The 21,039-nt window shown below is 39.4% G+C and overlaps 1 protein-coding gene across 2 annotated transcripts in view; it reads right to left on the bottom strand.

Annotated features, from left to right (window-relative positions):
• Positions 1-21,039, bottom strand: part of kmt2ba (lysine (K)-specific methyltransferase 2Ba) — a 37,696-nt gene that overhangs the window by 7,061 nt on the left and 9,596 nt on the right. Inside the window, exons 6-28 of one of the 2 annotated variants that reach the window (XM_007564948.2) lie at positions 18,731-19,004; positions 17,672-17,733; positions 17,374-17,580; positions 16,434-16,513; positions 12,874-12,978; positions 11,740-11,853; positions 10,869-11,015; positions 9,944-10,036; positions 9,722-9,839; positions 8,968-9,078; positions 8,594-8,784; positions 8,403-8,507; positions 7,516-7,626; positions 6,593-6,654; positions 6,338-6,501; positions 6,188-6,255; positions 5,958-6,092; positions 5,132-5,290; positions 4,899-5,016; positions 4,092-4,170; positions 3,606-3,766; positions 3,317-3,478; positions 786-3,009 (exon numbers count right to left, since the gene is read on the bottom strand). In XM_007564948.2, the coding sequence (XP_007565010.1) occupies positions 786-3,009; positions 3,317-3,478; positions 3,606-3,766; positions 4,092-4,170; positions 4,899-5,016; positions 5,132-5,290; positions 5,958-6,092; positions 6,188-6,255; positions 6,338-6,501; positions 6,593-6,654; positions 7,516-7,626; positions 8,403-8,507; positions 8,594-8,784; positions 8,968-9,078; positions 9,722-9,839; positions 9,944-10,036; positions 10,869-11,015; positions 11,740-11,853; positions 12,874-12,978; positions 16,434-16,513; positions 17,374-17,580; positions 17,672-17,733; positions 18,731-19,004 (5,050 nt within the window). Of the gene's footprint in view, positions 1-785; positions 3,010-3,316; positions 3,479-3,605; positions 3,767-4,091; positions 4,171-4,898; positions 5,017-5,131; positions 5,291-5,957; positions 6,093-6,187; positions 6,256-6,337; positions 6,502-6,592; positions 6,655-7,515; positions 7,627-8,402; positions 8,508-8,593; positions 8,785-8,967; positions 9,079-9,721; positions 9,840-9,943; positions 10,037-10,868; positions 11,016-11,739; positions 11,854-12,873; positions 13,612-16,433; positions 16,514-17,373; positions 17,581-17,671; positions 17,734-18,730; positions 19,005-21,039 lie in introns of both variants that reach the window. The other variant, XM_016677906.1, reaches the window with a different exon arrangement.

Here is a 21,039-nt window from a genome sequence, read left to right on the forward strand (position 1 = left end):
ACTAAACCTTTTTTTTTTAAAGAGATACTTCACTATTCGCTTTATTTGTTGTTTCTGTAGTTTTGTTTATCTTGAATATTAAAATGTCTTCCAGTTCCAGTGGTAAATTATTAGAAATTGAAGTTTCTTGATCTTTGAGAATGTGTTCTTGCATTATTATAATTATTATTATGCCATTTTAGGACTTGAAATTGTCTCAAAATAATAATATAATTGTTTATCGCAATAATTTCTGGAACAATTTATCATCCAGCAAAATGTGTTATGACAGGAATGTCTTGTATCAATGGCATAAAAGCCAGATATATACCCGAACTGGTATTACAGATGGAAGTGGCCCAAATTAGATTATTTCAGGTTGAAAAGATCAGGAATTGTAAAGAGAGAAATTGTGACACAAGTAAAAATAAGATGTGCAATTCTGTATAATGTGGGACATATTTGGATGAGACAATTGGAGGTAAGACTTAATAAACTTTGTCTTCTTCCTGCTCCTTTTCAAACTGGATATGGGACTTTTGTTTATGTTTATTTTAATGTATATACTTTATGTTTTCTTCTTATTTTTACTTGTTCGAAATAAAGAATTCATTTCACTCAGATTGCTGTGAAAAAGTTGGCTACAGTTTGCATTTGGCCAAAAAAAAAAAAAAAAGGAAAGAAAGAAAAACAGATTAGCATTTTCCTGCTGCGTGAACGTAGGCTACGGTAAGTCCATTTATCATTTAATGAAGGTAAAATGTTGGCAGAGTTATAGTTGCCTCTTAACTTTTAATATCTCTCACCTTGCTTCCTGAATTTCCTCCATTTCACTCGACGGATCCTTCAAGAAGTCAATCTTTGACTTCTTCTTGGACTGCCTCTCCGAAAGCGCAGACGCTCTCTTCACTCTGATTTGGTGGGGTGACGGATCGCCATGGAAACTTCTGGACGACTCCGAATGCCCCACTGATGACTGCTCTGACTCCTGAGTGTGTGGGAGCTGCGATGGCTGCCGCTGTCTGGCCTTTTGTCTGCGACTGTTGTTGAGGATGATCGGCGCCGGCCGCGGCGCCTCCATTTCCGTGGCCATTGCTCTGTTGATAATGGCCTGGGTGGTGAGGTCCTCCATCTTGGAGAAACTGGCTGGAGTAAAAGTCGGAACGCTGACGGGAACTAAAGGAGCTGGAGAGACGACGTGTTTCACCGGCAGCACTTTGACGATGACTTTTCTCTCTGGGGTTACGTGGTTGGCAGGAGGAGAGACGTTCAGATCCGAAGAGCCGGGGGAAGGTTTTAAAATCACGCGCGGGACCGACGGATTTAAACCGCCTCCGCTGTGGAGCATCTTGGCGATTTGGCTAATTCTGCTGTAAGTCGGCGAGTTTCCGGCAAGCGTCTGGAAAGTGTTCGATTTGGGGTCTTTGACGAGGATCTGCCCCTGTCGGTTGACGAGCAGCACCTGACGGACAGTCGTCTGCGGGCTGGGCGAGTTCACCACCGCCGCCTGCTGCTGCGACGCCTCCGGTTTGGAGGCGTCCAATCGGATCGTAATGGATCGTCCTGGAGCGGCGGCGGGCTGGATGGGTAGAGCGTTCAAGCCGTTGATGATGATCGGCGAGGCGACGGGATGCGGGACCGCACACAAAGTGGTGGAAGATGGAGAAACGGAGGCGATGTTGACGGTCTGCCTGACTTGAGGCGCGATGAGGGTGATGTTGGGGTTCAGCTGGAGACATTGTTTGGGCAGCAGAGGTTTGGACATGGAGGCGCCGGACAGCTTCCTCTTTACAACGATCGTTTTCTTCGGCATTGTTTTGGTTTCGGATTTGGGAGAAAAATCTGGATCTTTTAAATCGTCTTTGAACACATCAGTCGAATCATTTGATGAGGTTTCGTCTTTGTCGGGAGGGGCGCCCTTGTTTGAGTTGACAACATGGCCATCTTTAGCTGAAACAAAATGGCCCAACATCGGATCCAGCAGCAGTTCCTGCTGAGACGTCGGACTGTCGGAAGACAGCGGGACTTCCTCTTCCTGCAGGCACAGCTCCTCGCACATGGAACTGGGCTCCATGAAAACGGGAGGGGAAGAACTTTCCGGATCCTCCAGTTTGGACATTTGCCTCGGCAGAGAGAAGATGGACTCCAGCCTCTGCAGTGCGACAGTCAGATGTTTCGTAGGTGTTCCCTGAACACTGCGAGGTTTATTTTTGTCCTCTATGTCCTCCGTCTCCGACCCACTGTCCGCCCCGTCTAACTGGGAGATCGACTGAGCTGCAGCGGGTTGATTGGCGGCGTCAGAGCCGCTCGCCGCGTTGCACACCACCGTACGTGAAATCTTAGAGTAACATCCGCTGTCTTCATCCTCAGAGCTGTTCCCTTGATCGTCTTCTCGCATCTCCACGTCCCGCGGCCCGACTTCCGCCTGACCGCCGGCCAGATCCACGTTCTCGGAGAGGAGAGCCTCGTCGAACTCCAGCTTGGTGCCCAGCATGGACGCCACGACTACGTCCGCGTCGCTGTCGAACACGGTGTACGGCAGCTCCTGAGACATCAGCTGAGCCACTTCCTCCTCCAGGTTGTCGGGGGCGAGCGAGATCCCGTTCGTCGTGGCAACAGCGGCGTCTTCTGCCTCCGATGACGCCAGGAAGTCTTGTGGGACCTCCACCGTCACCGGAGCAGTGATTTTAAAGTTCTGGGTTCCTCTGGGGGAATCGGAGACGCCCCCTTGGCGAGGAGAAAAACCTCCACAGACGCTGGACCTCGGAGGGGAGTTCCACACAGGAGAGGTTGAGTTTTGCCTCGAAAGCGGAGGAGAGGCCGATCCAACAGTCGTCGATCTGGGAGGGGAGCTGAAGAGAGCGCATCGGGAGCCGACGGCGCCCCCGGGACGGACGCTTAACGCCACAGACGAGTTGTTTTCTGTCGGTGAGGAGCTGCGGCGGCTCCTGGAGGACAGCCTGCGAGGCCGCCTGGTGTCGTCTAGGTCCCTCAGGGTGAGGATGTGATGAGACTTGTAAGAAGCAGCTCCTGAAATCAAAGGGACAAGAACTAAACAGAAGAAAAATATTCTGGTTCCTACAAAAAAAAAAAAAATCTAAATTACAGATTTTTTTACAGTCGTTTAAAAACATTCTGGATATTTTACTGCAAAATATCAGCTTCAGGATGAACTTTTTTTCACAACTCGTAGTCTGGTAGATTCAGTTCAATTTAAGACCAAAATTGAAACATTTTTCCATTGTCCGTTTTATTTTTTTTCCAAATTGAAGACCATACCACCTTCAGATTGAATAGGAACTCTAAAATGTTTTAAAAAGTCAGACATTTTACTGACCAGGAGACGGGAGCGGTCGTGATGATCCTCCTGCTGGTCTTCTGGTCTGTGTGTAACCCGGACTCCTAGGCCCGGGTGTGTGGTGCGTTTTAGAGTTTGGAGACGAGTTTGTGGACTTTACTGGGCTGGAAGAGGAGCTGAAGCGATCTGGAGACTCCACATCTGCTCGTAAATACGACATATTATCAGTATTAAACCACAATAAACTAAAAAACACGTTATTTTTTCAGATGATGTTAGAAAAATAAAATCTTTCAGTCTTATTTCAACACTGGAGCAACCTGCTCACCTCGGTGGCGACTGGGACTGTGGACTATGGTGTGGTTCTCCTCTCTGTCCATCCTCAGGTCTTGTTCCTCACCAGGTAGAGGTGTGCTCACCTCTGTCACCTTACAGGTGTACTTACAGCGTCTGCGGGGGTCCACTGTGCTCCAGTACAACCGAGAGCATCTACAGATTGAAGGGAGAGAAATCGGGTTTACATAAAATACTGCAAGTACAATAACCTCCACACCAATTCACATAACATCTAGTCATATTTTAAACACTAATCCTCTAAAATAAATGTCAACTTTGGGGGGGAAAAACCAACTAGATTTTGTGAAAATATAGAAACTAAATCAATATGATGAACTACAGAAAATGATGGGGAAACTCCATAGGAATTTGTAAAAATAGTATAATTTTAAATACTGGTACCACAACCAGTACAAAAACGTCTCCAAGCTCCCTAAAAATACCCAAGTTTGACTTTATATCAGAAATAAGAACTTACTGATAACCAACAGGATAAAGCATCCTCCCGTTTGACGACAGCTCTGACAACACACCGAGTTTCTGGATCTGTAGAGAGCCTAAAAAAAACACACACAACATTTAGCACAATAATTTAAATACCATTGCAGGATAATTGTTTCAATAGTCAAATATTTTGATGATTAATCAGATTTTAAAAAGCCACGTTCTGCAGATTGTTTTACTTAATCACTCAGGCTCTCTTTAGACAATATTAGAAATATATTAAAAATTCAAAACAATGAAATTCCTTTTTTTACATAAGAAAATAAACTTTTTATTGCCTAGAATGCAACATTTCTAGCTAAAAAAAATAAAGTTCAGCCCTTTCTGCTCGACTTAATGTCAGTACAGTTATTTTATTATTATGACAGAATTTAAATCAGCTGATTTAACTTTGCAAATATTTAATATCCTGAACTACTAAAGAGCCAGATAAAGAAGCTCTTTTTTTTTTTTACCTTAAATGCTAAATAATGTCATTTTTATCCAGATTAATTACTGCTATAACTGTGTTGTCCTTTTTTCAGTCTGTGTACTCCATTTAAAATCAATTACTAAATTAGTTGACAATTATTTCAATAATCGATTAATCATATTAATTGTTTCAGCCCCATAGTGGTATTTAAAGAAAACACATGCATTCTGACATCAATATTTTTAAAGGCAGCAATTATAGAACAAAAACTTCATACAGTTTTGTCTATTTTACTAGGAGGGATTCCTGTTGGCAGCAAATAATATCCAGTTTGCACAGAAGAATAAACCAACACACATTTAATCTCACCTATTGTCATGTTTATACTTTCTGGCTCAAGGCCTGTAAGAAACTTTCTTCTCAGATTGATTCCCTCAAAGTCCACATAGACCCGGCGAGGGACCTGGAACCCGCTCCCCGACACCATCTAGAATCAAACAATCAGACTCATTTTTGTTACAAAAGGAGGGAGAATTAAGATGACTTTCTTCCTGTAAATATGAATGAACTGAAAGGAAAATTGACTCTCATCCCCTCCTCACCTTTGCGCTAACGAGATCCCTGTGTTTGTAGCAGTACACCTTCCTGTCCTGCTGGAACACACACTCGTCTGTACGAGCGCACATGAAGTGGTAATTACTCAAGCAGGTGGCGAGGCAGCAGCCAACTGTGGCTCCACACTGTCCACAAAGATCACAGCGCTGGATGAAGAAACATAAACAAAAAAGAGACATTAGAACTGTAATAGAATACAGTACGAGCTGTGTTAGCATCTCTGACATAGAAACCTGAATGAAAAGTGGTCTGGCTGGAGAAACTTATTTTTCTAAGTTCAGATATCGATCAATATAGCAAGAAATAACATCCAGAATCCAAATAATATTCAACATCACACTTTCCTTTTGCAAAATCCACACAAGACTGTAGGAACCAGGCCATTATCACCGTATATCAAAGGTCTGCAACCTCAGTCCAGCTAAAAAAAACAACTTTTTTTTTAAAAGCTTTAAAGCTGCAAATGTTACATAACTTTTTGTGAAAAGGCAACTAAAAATGTCTTAACATGTAAAATAACATTTTTGTCATTTTTGATAAAACCAGTATTTGATTTCTGTTTTTAGGTTTTAAAACATTTATAAAATACAAAAAAATGGCTAAGAGGAAACAATGAGAAAAAAAGTAAATAAATATTACTGATAATTGTGTCATTCTGTTGTGCAAATTTAATTCAGGATTTATTCCATACATAACGAAAAACACAGCTAAAATCTGCATTTTTATATCAATTTTTTTTATTTTTATTATTGGTTCTTAGTCAAATTATTAAGTACGATTGCAGACCCTTGGCATATGTTAACGGTTCATTACCAAGTGGCGCCCCCTTGAGACGGCACTGTGCACTTGAAGAAGAGCGCTGTTCTGCTCATAGACCTCTGCAGACCACAAGCAGCAGTTGATGTGGGCCCACTCATTCTGCCCCAAGTACAGCAGGCGCCCTGCGTCCTGTCAGGACAAAAACACACGCATCACTACGATAAGTAAAAGCTAAGGACATTTTCAGCATCTAAGACAGGAAAAAGATTTCTGTAGAAACTCACGCTGGGAGCAGCGTCTCCATATTGCTGGCACAGAGCACACTGCCTCAAATCCTTCATCTTAGTCGTATCTGGAATAAAAAAATTAACACATAAACCAGAGAAAACAAACAGCTAAACGCCTCATTTTAGAGGGGGAACATGATTCTCTACCTTGCGGACACTCGGGGGCGTCGATCGTAGAACGAGCGTCCCACGTAGCGACCGATGGCGGCGTGGCGTCGGTCTGAGCCTCCCTGGTGCGGTACACTCGCTCCATCCACTGAGCGTAACTGTGCTCCTTCGAAGGAGGAAGCACGGCCTCGGGAAGCATGCCACTGAACAGCAAAAACAATGCAGAGAGCTATGAAACAGCTGCTTTAGAAATAAAATAAAAACCGTTAGCAAAGATTCACTGAGTGGGCTCACCTTGGCAACTCTTCAGAGAAGTGATGGCACGAAGAAAACCAGCTGAAAACCTGTTTCATAACCTGCCAGAAAAACAATTTAAGTTTAAATACGAGATGATTTTAAACAAACGGCCTCATGTTTCTGCCATGCAAGCCAAGGATACACAATGAAAACAATCATACGGCTAAAAGATGGATTTTTTTTCATCCAAGATCTGATTTTAGTCAATTTTTTTCTAAATAAAAAGAAAAAAATTATGAATAAAAAACTGCCTTGTGTGAATGATGGGGTAATAGAGCCAAGCTACAATTTTTTTCCTCAATTACAAGAAAATAGTCATAACATTAGAAGAATAAAGACGCAATTTTACCAGAAAAATATGAGAAAAAGTAGTTTTAATGAAAAAAAGTTTCTATAGCTATCAGGATTGACCTGACCAGCTTATTCATTTTGGATAATTACTTTAGAGGTCGTGCTACTAATAATAATAATTTGATGCCAATGTGTTAAAACTGTAAAACTGACACGAAATTATAACTTAAGATGCTCAACATTCCTCATTTAAATTTTTACTCCTAATATTACAACTTTATTCTGGCAATATTAAAACTTTATTGTTGGATTATTTTGACTTTATTCTTGAAATTTTAAAACATATTAATATTCTAGCTTGGCCAATAATAATCTGTCGTAGAGTTAATGTGAATTCAAAATACAAATAAATAGAAGCTGAAGCTGTATAACTCGATTGTGAAACAAGATGGCCGCCTAAGCATGCGGAGAAAAAAAAAAATCCAAAAATGAATTCTTCAAAAAGACTAAAATTTGATTAATTGATAGAATTGATTCATTGGTCAGGTCTAAACAAATTGGTAAAAGGTAAAAAGGATAAAACTAAAATAAGGTAAAAATATTCAGAGAAGGGAAGAGGAGGAGCTCACCTGAACGTAGCGCTCTTTGGACCGATTCGTTGGCCTCTGATCCTCAGGAAGAACTTCCTCTTCCTTCAGCCATTTTCTCATCACAGCAGCAACATCACAATGAAACGCTTTCTGAGAGAGAAATGACACAAGACAGGAATCAACAGGAAGACAAAGCAGAAGACATGAAGATGAGTGTGAGACAAAGTTCCTTCATGTCAAAATTCAGTGGTTTTCCAGAATAAAATTTTTAAGTCTTTTCAGTCAAATTTAAGAATTTTCCAATCAGTAGAACTTCAGAATGAATTTACTACAGAAACGCCTGCAGATGTCAGGATGAGAAAACCAGCAAAAAAAAAACTAGAAACAGAAAGAAGGAAAGGTAGAAAAAGGAAGGAGAGGTGGATGACAAGATACCAGGAAAGATGGAGGGATGAGTGGACCGGAAAAGACCCTGATGGGTGAGGAAGAGATAGATAAGCAGACTGACAGATGGACGGACGGGTAGACAAGGTGACATGGATGGATGGGTGGACAAGCAAAGGACAGAGGGATGGACAAGCAGACAAACGGAAGAATAGACAAGCAAACGGACGGATGGACAGATGAACAATCAGAAGAACGGATGAACAAGAAGAAGGATGGACGAGAATGCAGACAAAAGGATGTAGACAGATGGACAGACAGAAAGCTGGATGGACAAGCAGACTGATAAATGGATGGGGGACAAGCAGACGTACAAATGGACAAGCAGATGGATGCACATGGAAAAGGATGGAAGAGAACGCTGACAAAAGGATGCAGACTCATGGACAAGGAAATGGATGGATGGGCAAGCAGGAGGACAGATGGATGGACAAGGAGACAGATGGATGGACAAAGGGATGGATGAATCCGAAGCTACTCACTATCGTGGTGTATCCGTCCTCTCTGAATTTGTCCTCCACGGCTCTCAGATCACAGACTTGTCTCTCCGTCCTGACGGAGACGTGTCTCTCCTTTGACTCCTGACACTGAAATTCGACAAACGATCTCAGGACATTTTCCAGAAAACAGACAAACAAACACAACTTGGCTGCATGGAGCCGTTGTCTCTCACCTGGTTGCACAGCAGGAGGTGCCGAGTGCTGCAGGAGGAGAGCAGCTCACTGAGAACCTCCTGCAGACCAGACAGCAGCTTGCTCTGCAGCACCTCCTTCACGCTGCCTCTGTCTGCGTGGCGCCCCCTGCAGGCTGTGCAGGTGACGTCCACTTTATCTGGCTGACTGGACATGAGCCCAAAAAGTTCCTCTGTAAACACAAATACGACCAACGTCACTTTTTTCCCTAAATTATAAAAGTAATAAATAGAAATTGAAAGCATGTAGATTTTTAGGCATTAGTTAGAAAACCCACAAATGTTACAAATGTGGATTTTTGTCGAGTAAAAAAGTAGAACTGTAAGAGGAAATCACAGAAGTTGTAATTTCTCACCTGATAATCCTTCACATCCGTAATGGACCCAGTGGCTGCACTCTGAACATCGAATCATCTCAGAGGTTTGGTTTCCCTCATAGCACTTCTGACAGACGGGGCAGAAATTACCTGACATAAACACACACAAAAAAATTGAATTATTATTTTTAATTAATCGTTATAATAAAGATAAACACCTAGAATACTCTGGATAATATATGAAATTGAGAGACTTAAAATCTAAGAAAAGGATGAAAAGAATTGGAGGACAACAAATGTTTCATTATTTAAAAAACAAAGATTTAATTTAATCTGCTTTGTGGTAAAGACTGTGTTCTTTTGCAGCTTCAAAACTTAAAAAATGACAAGTTCATAGATTTTTGGTACAAGTGGACGCTAAATTAGGAAACTGAGACCTGATTTTGTTTAAATATTGGCTTTTAAATGAGTCTGGGTTTTACCACCTGTCCTGCTGTTGTTCTGAGAATTGGCAGAACAATATTTTGTCATGTTTGTGTTTTTTCCCCTAGTAATTCTTATATTAAAGCTGAATGAGGATTTCTGTACTTTTATTTTAGTATTGCAAGACAGAGACATGAAAATACATATATTTATATGTATACATTTCATTTATATACAACTGCAAAGACATCAGCTTGATGTTGTTCCTTTACTGCCATCAATGCATGCACCCTATTTAAAAGTAAATGGAAAATAAAATCTAGTTGTGCCTAAGCGTTGATGAGCGGTCCGTGTGTTTCGGAGAGCCCACCTTTCTCACTGAGGCTGGTGCAGTCGGGGCAAAGGTCATGCTCGTGGTTCCAGGCCATATCCCAGGTTTTCCCTGGAGTCACGCCGCAGCTCTTACACCGAATGCACGTCATGCACACCTGCAGCGGAAAAACGCAACAATATTCACTCATCGGCTTCAGCTTTTCCTCTTTAATACTCCAAAAAAGACTCCAGCACAGTTTGAGGAAGGTGAAGCATTTACCCAGGGGGTTTTGGAGGTCACTGGCTTCGGGTACGTCGGTCCCAAGCAGGATGGGTGGTAGCAGGTTTGGCAGATCCTGCACTGTAAGACGGGCTGAACAAAACCACATCAACTGTAGAGTAATATTCCACTTTTGTTCCTTTTTATGATTTATGAATGTTTTACGTCTCTTAAAATGCAGAAAAGCTCATTTCAGGTTTGTACATTTTTCCCACAGTAAAATTTAAGAACTTTCAAGCATTTTCAAGGCAAGTTTCCAAACTTTTCCACACTTTAGAGATAAAAACAAAACAAATGAACTAAAAAAAGACCATTATATGTTATCACTCATAAGTGTTAGTAATAGTTTTGTGATAGCATTCAAGATAAAATTTTTTTCAAGAACTAAATTTTATGTTTTGAAATGTTTCTCACACACACATCCCTGTAGACTAAATGGTCAGAACAAAACACTAATTTAACTTTAATAATTCTGTTAACATATAAAATATAAGCTGACCTTTATTTCAAATACACAGATCAACAAATCCTTGATCTTCTTGCTCAAATAAAATGCTGAAACAGAATATACAAAGAAAAATACAACAAAAAAAATCTGTAATTCTGGCTTTTAGTAAATATAAATAGGTCTCAGTGACCTAAAAAGCAGAAAATTTAGTCTGATCTAACTTCAGTTTAAATTTTTTCTTTATTTTTATTAGATGTATGAAAATATCTGGTAACATTTTCCAAATTTAGGCATTTAATTAAACATTAGATTGCACCAAAGTGTGCAGTTTGGATATCAAAAACCTTCAAGGACTTTATGCAGAAATAAAGCCCTTTCCAAACCTTGTGAACATCTAACTGAAATCCAAGCATTTTCAAGGATTTCAAGCACTTGTACAAACCACGTCATTTCAGTTTTTAAAGTGACAGCGCCTACCTTCAACCTCTTGCTTCTGCGTCCGCACACGTGGCAGAACTTGCAGCGTCTGCAGCACCAGTTCTCCTTGGCCTCCTCCTTGGGGCGCTCCTCAGGCGTCAGGCAGAAATCATGGAAAGGTTCACAGCAGATCTGGCAGAAGATCATCTGCCCGATGGAAGATATTATGGTTAAACCAAATTCTTATAAAGATTCTTCTTTGATTTTTAGCGCATGTGCGTCAAACTCAAGGCCCGGGGGCCAAATCTGGCACGCCGTAGCTTTTTGTGTGGCCCTCAAGACTCCAGTATTATATCAGTCCCTCCAGTTTTCTGTTATTCTGTGATTGTGGAAATTCACATAAAAGCAACAGATTCCAGATTTTTCCCGCTAACGCATAACTGCGTTTGCTGCAAATTTTTCACAAAAATTGTTGAAGACCTTAGGTGTAACGGATCACTAACGTTTTTTATTTTACGACACCACTGCCTCAGGCTAATATTAAGTTATTAGTTAGATCGATTAACAGAGTCACAATTAATGTCATACATAAATGTAAATATTGCAAAATTCCTTGAAATATTTCAAAATTAGCTCCACAAAAGTAGTGATTTAAATTGAAAAAACAAACAAACAAACAAACAAACAAACAAACAAACGCAATCTTAAAATCCTGGAGTGACTGGACAATGTGAAAATACGAAAAAAGTACTTATATTAATAATGCAGAGACAGTTATTTATTAATAGCTTGTTAATGGGTTTTATCAATACATTCTGGAACGACTGTCGCTATAAGAACATTCATGATCTTGATTTGTCCCAAAACAAAAATAAGTATGACACCCATTTAATAAACTTTAGTAAATAAAGTTTATTAGCGGCTGAAGTACCTCATGTTTCCCTTTGCTGGCGCAAAGCAGGCAGACCGGCTGAGGAGTGGTTGGGACGGAGGTGAGAACGCTGAGGCCGCCCATGAGCCACACATTCTGGACAGCACAGTCCTCCTGGATGGACGCAGGGCAGATAGCACAAACATCACAAAGATGAGTCAATTTTTTTTACAGTGTTGCTGGTTTAAATGTTTAATAAGAGCCATCTGTTCACTGACGTGCTGCAGCAACAAAAGTTAGCATTACGCTCCACGTGTGTTAATGACACAGCATGTGGAAAATGAAGAAACTTTGCCTTGCAAAAGTGTTTTCACTTCCTGAACCGTTTCACATCGCAGCCATCAACCTCAATGAGATAAAACAGCACAAAGCACATCAGGCTGGGCGATAAATTGATTTCATTATTTAATCGAAAGTTTGGTTTTTGAAGATTTCATTTTCGTGACAGGAAGCAGATTATAGCGCAGAGTATTCTGGGTAAATGCAATTAAAACAAACACACAATAAAGGAGAAATCTGATTCCACTGCACTTTTGTTTAAATGTCAGGAAGACAAAAGTTGTGCTCATGTCTTCTTCAGAGGTTTTTGTGTCATTTCCTTCAGTGTTTCTTGGTGTAGCGCCACCACAGGTGAGAGAGGGGAACAGGTTATTAAAATAGTTTGGTTGTTTTGACACAGTGCGATGTGAAAGCGAACCGCCCCAGCTGAAAATGTAACAAATGTTCCAACTTTGGTGCCCAGCTGAACTAAGTCTACTGGACTATCGGGTGTGAAAACACTAAAATTCCCCATAAATTTATCCCAACAATCTGCAATGATCACTAATGGTTTATGTTAACTTCTGATGCTTCCACAAAGCTGCTAGATTTATAAAAAGCTGGACTTTATTAGTAAGATCACTGAATGCAATGCACTAAAATTTTTAAAAGGGTAACAGAGTAAAGGGGAACACCATTTTTAAGATTTTTACCTTTACAAGGCAGTTTTTCATTTACCTCTTGCTCATGCAATAGCTGCAAAACATCAAACTGTAATCTAATAATTAAAATTAAGAAAAGCACCTGACCTAATTTAGCCAAAATAAAAAGGGTTTAAAAATGTGAATGCACGTTGTCTTGAGAGCAACGACTCACCTTAAAGTCTACACGGATCTTGTGCTTGTGCTGCAACACGCCCTTTTGGGGAAAGCCGTTAGTTAACCCTGTCTGCGTGTTCACTGATGCACATTCAGGAGGATTCTGGGAACGAAGCACATATTGTGGATCAGTTGTTGGACAGCTTTGCAGCTTGGTCGCTTTTACAGAAGACGCCGCCTTGTCCTCTTCATGCTGCACCCGATGCGCATCTTCCTGCTCCTGTTGCTTCTGTAACTTTCTGCCTGGACTAGAAGTCCAGGAAAGATTTGGGAAAGTTTTATCTGCTTTAGCCGAGCAAACGTCCATTAGAGCGCCTGGATGCTTCGCTTCCGACTCAAATCCCTGAGAACACGCCTGAGGCAAAACCTCTGCCACAGCTATTTGGTGTTGTTGAGTTGGAGGAGGTGCAGGCAAACATAATGGTGGAGATTTCTGTGGAGAGTCTGCAATGGGAGGTGATGGCAACACAGACGCAGGGTGCATTTCAGTTTGCAGCGACCCTGGAGGAGAGTTTGCGCCGTTACGCGGTGGTAGTGAAACAGGAGGCTGCGTTAAAGGCTCCACAAACCGAGGCATCTGCCACGGCAAAGACTGGGAGCCAGTCTTCAGGATGTACGCAGGCAGACGGTACAAGTGTATCTGCAGCTGCTTCTGCAGCGTCGGCACTGGGATCCCGGCCCGTCCGGATTCGGGGAAAGTTTCTCTGCGCTGTGTCTCTTCTGCGTTCTCCTGTGCCTGTGGAGGAGGGGACTGCCTAAGCCAACCAGCAAGACGGGTTCCATAGTTACACTATTAATAGTAGCATGCAGCGGCGACGACCAGCGGCAGCGACAGAAGAAAGGTGAATAGGGTGGTGCATAAAGTGTTAGCAAAGAGGAATAAAAGGCAAAGAAGAGTTAAGAAAAGGCAGTCACCAACGGTACACATATATCTGGTGTGAAATATGGAAAAAAGCTGCTATTTGTAAGGAGATCCTGATTATACTCGACTCCTAATAAATGCAGTTGGTGTTTTATTTTACGCCACATCCCCAGCACACTACGCAGCATTTCTTTAAATCATGGCCTGCTTTCCAGTGTAATAATTTAACATCACTGCTCCCAACAAACTCAATTAAGTGTTTACATGCATGCTGGCTTTTGCACAATCACCTGCTCTGTTTTTACTCATTTTTAATAACATGTCTGCTGTTACTGCACATCTGTTTTTCTGCACTCATGTATTGTAAATAGTCTGTCTTTTGCAATGTTGAACACACATGCAAATTATGTGCATTTTTGAAAAGATAACTTCTGAAACTGCACAGTATTAAGTCTTGTACAGCATATTATTATCATTGTTATGGTTGTTATTGTTAATTATATTGTTTTTAACACTTTAAGAATGTTTTGTGTGAACCTTTATAACTGTTGCTGCATTTCCTCTTTGCAGGACAATAAAGGATGTTTCTATTATATTCTAATGCTTTAAAGACTAATAATAAAGCCCTTGAACATTATTTTACTCCCCTAGCATATCTGCGTTTTTTTTTCTTTACAATCACAGTAACAGATTTTTCAGTTTAGAATTATATTAATAAAACAGAGACTGCATTGGCTGCTGTGTTGTGCGTTGCATTTAGAAGAGAGCAGCTGAAACACTAGTCAGTAAACATGCTAATGCAAGAACAGGATTCAGTAAACGACTTCAGATGAGAACTGAGTTCATAGTCTGTTAATCCTGTCGTAATTAGCAATTAATCAATTTGAATTATAATCCGTTTAATTAGATAAAGGAGATGAATCTTTTGATTGAAATGTATGGGAAGTTTTTACTTTAGTTTTTTTTTTTTTTTGCGGCTAGGAACGTAAAAGCAGTGAAGGAGAATCAAGCGATATAGATTTAAAAAAATAAATAAAGTGTCTTAATCAGGAAGAATCAAATAAAGATAACAGCAAACATGCCAAACAGCCCATGATTCCATGATTGTTTGATTAGTTTTGGGGATTCTTAAAACAGGGGGTAAGTAAAAGCAAAAAGTTTCAGCCAAAAATAACAGCGCGTTTAAAGGGGGGGGTGGGGTATTATGCAAAATCGACTTTTTTGAGTTTTATATCATGTTATGATGTTATTCCCTCATCAAAAACAAACCTGAAGGGGAAAAACGTGAGCTCCTTGTGTTTTCGCTCACAAAGCTCCTTGGAGTTGAAGTTCCCAACCGAGTTCCCGCCCCACAGAGAACCCCTCCACCACACCTTCCCCACCCAGCTCCTCCAGACTAGCGGCAGCAGCAATTAGCGAAAACCCAGTGGAACTTTGAATCTCGGCTCATGATGCGAACGGTTGTAAACGACACCAATGGATGGCAGAAGAATTGTTGTGATGAAATGCTGAAGGGAGGGGTTCTTAAAGACACAGAGGCCCATTTTAACAGAAACAGCTATGATGCAAAGTCAAATTTCTTTTAAGATGTTTTTGATTTATATACAGCATTTTCATATCACCTGAAGGTAACATAGTAACTTTGTGCTATAAAAAAAACCCAAAATACCCCCCCTTAAAGTAACTAAGCAAACTTTAATTCAACTTTCACAATATAGAGTTTCCTCCAGTGTATCATAAGCCTGGCGGGTCACCAGGCTTTACTTGTGCCCCCACCAGGCTATGCATTACTTATTTATTAGTCTTTTTAAAATTACTGCATTTTTAAGACTTTATAGTTGGTGTTCAGGTTTTCATTTTCCAATCTTTTAATAACACGTAATTATCGAGTGGTATTTTCAAATTTCTAGTGAATTTTAAATATTTTTAAACTCAAAAACACGGCAGGCTGAATGAATGACCTAGCGCCCAACCACCGGGCTCAGCAAGTTTTCTGGGGTTTCTGCAAGTTTTCAATTATTACCTTGCAATAATTGTTGGTTAGGTTTAGATACTATCGGGTCACCTTTTAAATATAAATGACATTCTCCAGTAATATCCAACTTTAAAAAAAAAACACTAAAAGAAGAAACAGTTACTTTAAAACAAAGAAACCTTATGAATTCATTTTAAGGTCGATTACAAATAAATGAAACTGCTAAAAGTGCCTTTTTCCAATAAAAGAGAGACAAATTCAAGAATTCAAGGAGGTAAGATTAACAGACAAAAATCATGTTAGTAAATACATCTTTTTATCAAGTTATATGGATTTGAATTGATAAAGTCTCAATAAAAACTTATTTGGAAATCAATAGTTTACATGCAGAGGACTTACTTTAAACAGAAAATGAGTAACACTTAATTTTAAAGATACAGTTAATTCAAAATAGATTGTGAATATAAAAAAAGAAGAAAAACTGAGTAACGAAGTCCTGGGCAATGTATTATTTGGAAATAATTGCTCTTATCTTAATAGTAAACAATATTTGCTATTTGGGTGAAAATCTAATTTCACCATGGATGAAGAACCTAAGACGTTAACAAAAATAAATTAATTAAAGAAAAAAAAAGGAAAGCATTTTCCAACAAATACAATTTGGCCCAGTCTTAATTAGGGAGGACGTAGACGTCAAGAAGGACGGTGGTGTTGTCTTTACCTTGTACGGTCTCTGTCTTCTGGGGAATCCCCGACGATTCCTGGAGTCAGTGAACTGGTCGTCCTGCTGCAAAACACCATCTAGAGCACAAAAAAAACAGCAGAGATGCATGATTAGGAGAAAACTAAAATCAGAATAAAGTTCAGTATGAGGGTGGAAGGGACGAGGTTCCCTTATTTGAGCTCCATCTTAGTTCCTCAAATAGAAAAAAATATGTTTTAAAGACTGACAGAAATTGTTTTCTCATTTCTTTTGTTACACAAAAGAAATATAATTTTCTGAAGTTTTAACTCAAATGTCAGTTTTAGTGACTAAGAAAACAAAACAGAATTCAGAAATAAAAGTGTAACTGAAGTATGTTTGAAAATAAATCATCAACCGGAGTTGATGGCACAAAAGATGCAGAAGAGATGAAGATTATTCTTTTGGTTTAACAAAAAAAATACATTTAATACAGATAAAAATCAGCACAAACTACACAATCTGGTCAATTTTAATCCCCTTTTTTATTGCCTTTGAGCAGAGTAACACCAACAATAGAACCAGCTGCATTCAGCTTCTATACACCACATGTCTGGAACAAACTTCCAGAAAACTGCAAAGACGCCGAAACACCGAGATCCTTCAAACCAAGGCTACAAACCCACCTGATTAGAGTTAAATCTGACGAATAAAAACTGGAACATTGATCAATATATTTGATGTTTATTTGCTTCATGATTTTGAAGATGGAATTGGACAAAATGTAATGTTTTGTAATTGTTTAATATATTATTTTTTTATTATGTAAAGCAATTTCAGGACATGATGTCACTCAAAATGCTAAAACGACTCCCTTTAACTCTGATCTTAAACGTTGACATGTGGTGAAAGCTTTTTAAAAATGTGACTACTTACAGTAAGCATTTTTAGTTTTCAAGAGGTTTACGTTGTTTGTTACCTTGGCGTGACGAAGCAGCTGCGTTCGGATTGCCCGCCTTGTTCTCCGTTTCTTCCTCCTCTTCCTCGGATTCGGACTTTAGCAACCTGCTGTAGGAGCGCGGCTTGATTTTACGCAGAGACTGCTTCCTGATTCCGAGCGCCGTTGATTCTTCGCCGCCGTTCACATCACTGCTGGACGCTGAGCCTGAATACAACCTCGACCGGACTGAGAAAAGAAGCATCACGACTCATTTAAATTCAATAATTTAAAAGATTAAATTATTAGAACTCCACTCCAATCTTACTAGGAAACTTACGTTTTAGTGGTTTTAGAGTGCGGTGAATCTTTGCTTTCACGATTCGGTCGCACTTCCTGTATCTGTGTAAGAAACGGGGAAAACAACATTAAAAGGCTGAAAGTAAAATTCCTCTGTGGACATCTGTAAATGTGTTGAACTGTAAGGTAAATTGATGTTTATCACACCAGTCTGATGTATTTTGCAAATGCAAAAGAAAATCGAAAGACGGTGACAAAAAAAATAGAGAAAGAACACGAAGAACGGACTGTTAGAGGAATAACTCCCAATCAAAAGTTTTATTTTATATAATGTTGAAAGTTACAAGATACAGCTCTGGAAAAAGAGTCCACTGCACTGAAACCCATTAAAATCTCCTGGTTATTCCACCAAATATTGATCTCTGAGCTCTTCTCGAGTTAAAACATTACTATTGTTTTCTCTAAATGAATAGAGAAAACAATAGTAATGTTTTCTTTGCATTATTTGAGGTCTGAAAGCTCTGCATCTTACTTCTTACTTTGACCATTTCTCTTCTTCTGCAAATAAATGCTAAATTTTTGCTTGTGATTTCAGAAACATGTTGTCAGTAGTTCATAGAATAAAACAATGATCATTTTACTCAAACATAAACCTATAAAAAGTAAAATCAGAGAAACTGATCCTTTTAAGTGGCCTCTTATTGTTTTCCAGAGCTGTAGACGCTCTAAATGTAAACAAATGTGGAAAAGGCCAATAAAAAGTTATATGATTAAAAAAATAGAAAATTATTTATCATTTTTCTTCCACTTCAAAATTACGCACTACTTTGTGTTGAAGTTTGTGATTGAAACATAACAAAACTGTAAAAAAAAAAAAAAAGCAATGGTTATTTCATATCAGGATTATGAATTTCCACATGTTGCAGGTTAAATAACTTAAACACCTGCTTAGATGATAAAAAATTACGCAGAAAATTTAAATAAAATTTCACATTACAAACGCAAATCAGATGAAAATGCTGTTTCCTTGTTAGCAAGTCACTTCCAAGCATGCGGTGAACATGAACCAGAGTGGCAAGGCGACTTAAACGCAACTTACATGCAGCACTGCTTCTTGGTGTTGGGCCCGCCGAACTTGGGCTTATCCAGGCAATTGATGCAATCGCCGCAGTCGTCCTCGATGAGGCAGCCTGTGCAGACGCCGCAGCGCCTGGAGCGGACTCCTCCGGGTAAATACTGACTCAGAATCCTCCTCCTTATGAACTTGTGTCCCTTTTTCCGTCTCCTGCGCTGGATGCTTTCCTGAGAGACAGCCCACTGTGCCCTGCCCTGATCAGAGATGTCACCATCATCGTCATCATCATCAGCCACATCTGCAGGTGAGACACAGAGGAGGATGGGGTAAAGAGTCGATACGGCGTTGAGTCGGCTTTAAATGTGTGTTTGGATGTTTAGGGGATGGCAGAGCTTTTCACACAGCCTGCAGGAGGCGATGACTGGAGCTTCATTACATGCATTGATTAGCCTTTTGTCCGATAAGTAGGCTTCCTGCTGATATGTTTCTACTGGCTGCCTGACGACATAAAGCTCTTTAATGAAGTTGGGTGGCTGGATGAATTGTAAAGTCACCCACAAAATCCTTCAAAACATTTGAGATTTAATCAGGACATCTTAGTTCCCCTTTTTGGTAAGCAGTAACTATTTGGACATTAAAAATGAGAAGTGATTCAGAGGTTTGTTGTTTTTAGTAATGCATCTACAGTAACCGTGTGCAAGCATCACTCTTTGCCCTTTCCTCCATATGTGTTCAGTGTACGTTGTACATTTTAAGACATCCGGTCTCAAGACATCATCAGACATAGCCTCAGGAAAAAAAAAAAAAGAAGAAAAAAAAAAGCATCGGGTCACAAGAGAAACAAAATAAATAAATGAGACTTCAGACAAAACAGAGACAGAAAGAATCATCCTGATGCTGGTTCGGAGGCCGAGCCACTGCAAATATTTGAATTGTTTTAAAAAAGAATTAGATAAAATAAAGATGGCGACATATTCAGATAACAGATTATATGACCAAACAGGAACTTAATAAAAGAGAGATGTTCTAGTTTCTCTATTTCATATAAAAACATGCAAGTAGAGCTGGATGATAATTCACTTTTATTGGTTTGGAAGATTTCATTTTTGGAAAATCTGGATTCCCCCCACCCCCACCAATGCACTCCTTACATTAAAAAAGTTCAGAGTGATGTCGGAACATCTGGAGCCGCCATTTTGTTTGTCAATCGTGTTTTACAGCTTCTATTTATTTGGACTTTGAGTCGATCGGGTCAACTTTACGACAGAGTATTAAAGCCAGGCTAGATTTTTTTTGTGTATTATAAGAAAAATGCCATAACAAGAGAATAGAGCAGTAATTTTATGAGAACACAAAAAATAAAAAAATAAAAATGAAGAATGCCAAGCATCTTGTGAAGTTACACTTTGATAATCATCTAAAAATATATAGCTAAATTATTTTCTACTTTAAGATAAAACCATACGAACTGAGCTGATCACTAATTCTTTTTCTCACTAAAACAAATATTTCTCATAATTTTAAGACATTTTTTTCTGGTGAAATTGCATATTTTTTATGCTACTATTACTGTGTTTCTGTAATTAAACATTCTTGTAGCCTGGTGTTAATAGTCTGTTGTACAACAGAGTGAAATAAAAGCCACTTTCTGAACATATTTTCTGTCATTTGCAATCTCTTTTTAGAAAAGAAAGCAAGCAGAAACAAAATGGATAAAATTGTAAATCAAATTTGGTTAAAAAAAAATCTGATTATATTTAAGCCTCATTGCCCAGCTCTACATCCAAGAAGTCAAAATATTAAATTCCTTGTTCTCGTCTTTTCCTCCATTTTGTCCATCTGTCTTGTCTGAAGTCTGATGACTATTTTCCTGAGACTTCTTGTTTGTTTGTTTTTTTTGTCTCTGATGATGTGTACCTGGGATCGGACTGAGTCCCAAAATGCACAGCGCCTCAGTGAGTTCATTTGTCAAGCAGCACTTCCTCACCTCATTATGAGTGAAGTTCACTCGACCAGTGTTGGGTAAAGCTTTCCAACAGCGGTGGCTAATCTGTGTGTGACAAAAGATATTTTTGCTGGCAAATATTTTTAGACATTGAACTTTTAAATATTTTTTTCCCCTCTGCAAATTAGCTTGGAGAGTCGCTAACAAAACTGTGCTCATCTTGATCATATTTTAAGTTGTATTTAATATTTCTGTAGTTTGTTGTTGTTTTTACACTTAGTATAGTGTGTAAAAACACACACTATATTAAGTGTGGTTTTTCTTTTACACTATACACAAGAAAATATAAATCTGCAAAATCATAACAAAGCATTTTAATCAACTACAC

Source organism: Poecilia formosa, unplaced genomic scaffold, assembly GCF_000485575.1.
Source record: "Poecilia formosa unplaced genomic scaffold, Poecilia_formosa-5.1.2 Scaffold169, whole genome shotgun sequence".
NCBI lineage: Eukaryota > Metazoa > Chordata > Actinopteri > Cyprinodontiformes > Poeciliidae > Poecilia > Poecilia formosa.